A 3,685-nucleotide genomic window follows, 5' to 3' on the forward strand; every position below is an offset into this window, starting at 1 on the left:
TCGTCGTCACTAACTATAGTATCGTCGTAATTAAGAAGTGAAGGTACCCGAAATGGAATTTAGCACTATTTGCAATACTTAAAATGAGATAAATCCAATCCAACATAGCAGAGAGCATAAAAATATTTTGTTGCCAGTCCAGAAAACTTTGGCCACTGTCCAAACGTCATTTGAATGAATGCAGAAAAAATTGCAAGAACAAGTTTGTGACAAATCAAACCAAGCAACAAATATCTGATTTTGGCAAAACAAATACCAAGGAAGTGAGAAAGAGTGAGCCCCTCCATCTATATATATATATATATATAGCAAATATTCCACTTCAACCTCAAAAAGGACACACAGCACTTGCAGTGTAATAACTATGATAAAAGCTATAAACACACAAGCTGTTATATATCTTCCTAAACAGCCAAACAAGTTCCTAATAACACAAGAAAAGAAACCACTAATTAAATTAAGCCTGTGTGTTCTTGTCAACAACCACTAGTGACACTCTATTCATCATTCTTTAATTACCTAACAAATATCACCCCAGCAATCAGTACTTGAGAATTATGAACAAGATTGACTGATCCCAAGTGGGAAACATGGCATGACATCAAATCAGCACCCAAATCCACCAAAATCAGAAACCCTTTCTTGATTTGTTGAAGAAATCCTGGGAAAAGCTTTGCAAACCAATGGCTGTTTCATCTCCATTGACAATTTCAAGCATTCTGATAAGTCCACTGCATGATTATTATGGGAAGCAGTCCATTTGAAGTTGTGAAGCAACTGAGCTAACCATAGCTGCACGGTGGCAAGGCCCATTGCCTTACCAGGGCACACTCTTCTCCCTGAACCAAAAGGGGCCAACCTGAGATCAGACCCCATGATGGCAACATCATCCTCAAGAAACCTCTCCGGCCGGAATTTCCCGGGCTCAGGCCATACCTTGCCATCATGCGTTATGGCCCACATGTTCACCATCGCGGTCGTGCCAGCAGGAACAAAGTACGGGCCCACACAAGTGTCGTGGATAGCTAGTCGGGCCCACGAGAGGAGCGGGCCGGGAGGGTGCATCCTAAGACTCTCCTTCACAATGGCTTGGAGGTAAGGGAGGTTTGGGAGGTCAGAATCAGACACTGGCCTATTATTAGTTCCAATCACACTATCAATTTCATCTTGAGCCTTGGCTTGAATTTCAGGGTGAAGAATCATTCTTGCAAGAATCCATTCTAAAAGAATGGCTACAGTATCAGTCCCTCTAAAGATCATTTCCTGAGGAAGCAAAAGATATTCCATTTAGAGGACGTTAGGATGAGAATTTTGTTCCATGCAGAGAAAGATGGGAAAACAACATTGGCATGAGATGTGTGATTGAAGTAGAAGAGAAAAAGGACCGGAAAAATATCAATGTTGCCATCACCAGGCACAAAGAGCCTAAAGTGTGCAGATTCCCCATATCTACATGCATATCCATAAAGATGAAATATAATAGATGAGCATATATCTGTTCTACCATCTACCACATATAATTACAGTATCAGGCAAAAGAAATCTAAAGAAAAAGGGGAAATGATACTCATCATTCCCTGTAAAGCGTAATTCATGCAACCTCAAACTATTTGCTTATTGTTTCATGATGCCAAAGCAAAGATAACTCTGGAAAGTGAAATTCTTGGATGCAAGAAAGGCTGATGAATATTGAAAGGAGAGTGGGTGATATAAAACAATTCATCCCCATATTAATGCAAAAGTTAATCAGTGAAGCAGAAAAGCCTGCGCCTCTAGAATCAGAAACCATCATGACTAAGTAAATGCAAGAAACCATTGGAATTTGATAACGCATGCATTCATTCATTTCCATATTTATATAGCAAAAAAAGTATGTTTACTGAAAAATGGGAAAAAAGAAAAAAGAATTACCCAAAGAACAGCAATCATGTCAGAATCAGAGAGCCTGTTCTCATTCTCCAAATCAAGCAAGACATCAACAAAATCATGGGAATGTTGATCACCAGCAACTTCCAGGTGTCCATTTTCAGCCCTTTTCAGCCTTTTTTCCTCTATGATTGTTCCAACAAAAGCATTAACTTTTGCTACCAATTTCTTGCTCCTCCTCCTCACTCCCTGCAAATCCAGCCACCCCAGCAATGGAAAGTGATCGCTCCAGTTGAATATCCCCAGCAATTCATACCCTTCTTTCACCAACCCCTCCAGCTCCAACCCATCATCTCCATTTCCACCATTAAAATCATAGCATTTACCGAACACACTCATCATCACATTGTTCAGCGACCCATAATGGAACACATTTTTCACCTCAACTTCACAGTTTTTCTCCATTTTCAGCATGATCTCCTCCACCATTTTCACCCCTATCTCCCTCCTGAAATCCCCGAAACTGGCTATTCTCTTGGGACTGAACAAATGGGTGGCGGAAATCCTTCTCAAATTCCTCCAGTACTCTCCATACGGCGCAAAACCCATAGCTCTATGAAACAGAAGCCCGTATGCAGATTCTTTGACGGGCCTGTCAGCAAAAGCAGAACTATTCAAAATTTCCTTAGCAGTCTCGGGATTGCTTGAAATGATGAAACGCGTGAATCCAACTGAGAACGCCATTAAAGATTCAGCTTTAAAACTTTCAGAAAGCCTGGAGAGAAGTCTATGTGTCAAGGAGCTTGTGAAGGAAAGAGCCATGCCCAGAAGAGGGAGCCCCGAGGGCCCAGGAATGGCCTCTCCGGGCCGGGCCTGAGCCTGGGCCTTGGAAAGAGCCCATGCAAGCCCACCTGGTCTCAGCCAGAAGGCGAACACAGCAATGAAGAGAAGAAAGCACAGCAGAAGCTCAAAGGACAGCACAGTTGAGGAGTAACCAGTTGATGGGATGAAGAGAAAACTGCACGCAGACGACATTTTCAGAAACTTTTGGCAGGCCTTTGATCGTAATGGTGAATGGGGAGCGGTATTGGTAGATAATGGGCAGTTATAGGATGAAAATTCGGTGAGAGAGAGAGAGAATGGGAGGAAGTGGTGGAAACAAGCAGACGAAGAGTGTGACAGAACGATATAAATAGAGGTGTGTTTGGCGTTAGAGGAAGTTAAATTAAACCAATTTTAATATTCTACCATGATTATATCGTGAGGGTAAATTAGTCAAAACCATATATCCCTAGAATTTTGCCATAAATATCATAGTTGGGTCCTTGTAATAAAAATACTAATAGTCGGGCACACTCGATACACATGTTAAATTATATTACACACTACTCACCCCCCATAAATCTAATTAATTAAATAAAAAATAAATAATTGATCAGAATGTAATAATTCAATTTATATGTTTGAATAGAAAATAATTGATGGAAGAAATTGATTAAGGAGATAGTTATATCTATATTTGTACTAATAAAATGCGTCTTTTTCACTCATAAACTGTAGTTTGTGACTCAACGATACTAAATTTTTTGTTGTGTCAATAATATTTCTAAATTATTTTTTTATTTTTTTTACGAAATAAAATATGTTGATTTATATATTTTATTCTTATTTAATACATATATATATACTAATATAAAAAAAATCATTTGCACTCACAAAAGAAAATAATTAATATCACTACACTAATTTTAAATATGACAATTATACTCATAATTTTAATTATTTTAAAAATTAATTATAATTACCCTTTTTTTAAAAA

The 3,685-nt window shown here is 38.7% G+C and overlaps 1 protein-coding gene across 1 annotated transcript; it reads right to left on the bottom strand.

The window, feature by feature from the left end:
- Nucleotides 1-294: 294 nt before the first annotated feature.
- CYP78A10 (cytochrome P450, family 78, subfamily A, polypeptide 10) lies at nucleotides 295-3,044 on the bottom strand. The gene is made up of 2 exons (XM_011089064.3): nucleotides 1,912-3,044; nucleotides 295-1,263 (listed from the first exon to the last, which is right to left on the bottom strand). Exons 1-2 carry the CDS (start codon nucleotides 2,899-2,901, stop codon nucleotides 607-609), a joined length of 1,647 nt encoding a protein of 548 aa, XP_011087366.1. The 5' UTR covers nucleotides 2,902-3,044; the 3' UTR covers nucleotides 295-606.
- Nucleotides 3,045-3,685: the final 641 nt, after the last annotated feature.

The sequence above is a fragment of the Sesamum indicum genome, linkage group LG8, assembly GCF_026168435.1.
Source record: "Sesamum indicum cultivar Baizhima isolate 11 linkage group LG8, ASM2616843v1, whole genome shotgun sequence".
NCBI classification, from domain to species: Eukaryota; Viridiplantae; Streptophyta; class Magnoliopsida; order Lamiales; family Pedaliaceae; genus Sesamum; species Sesamum indicum.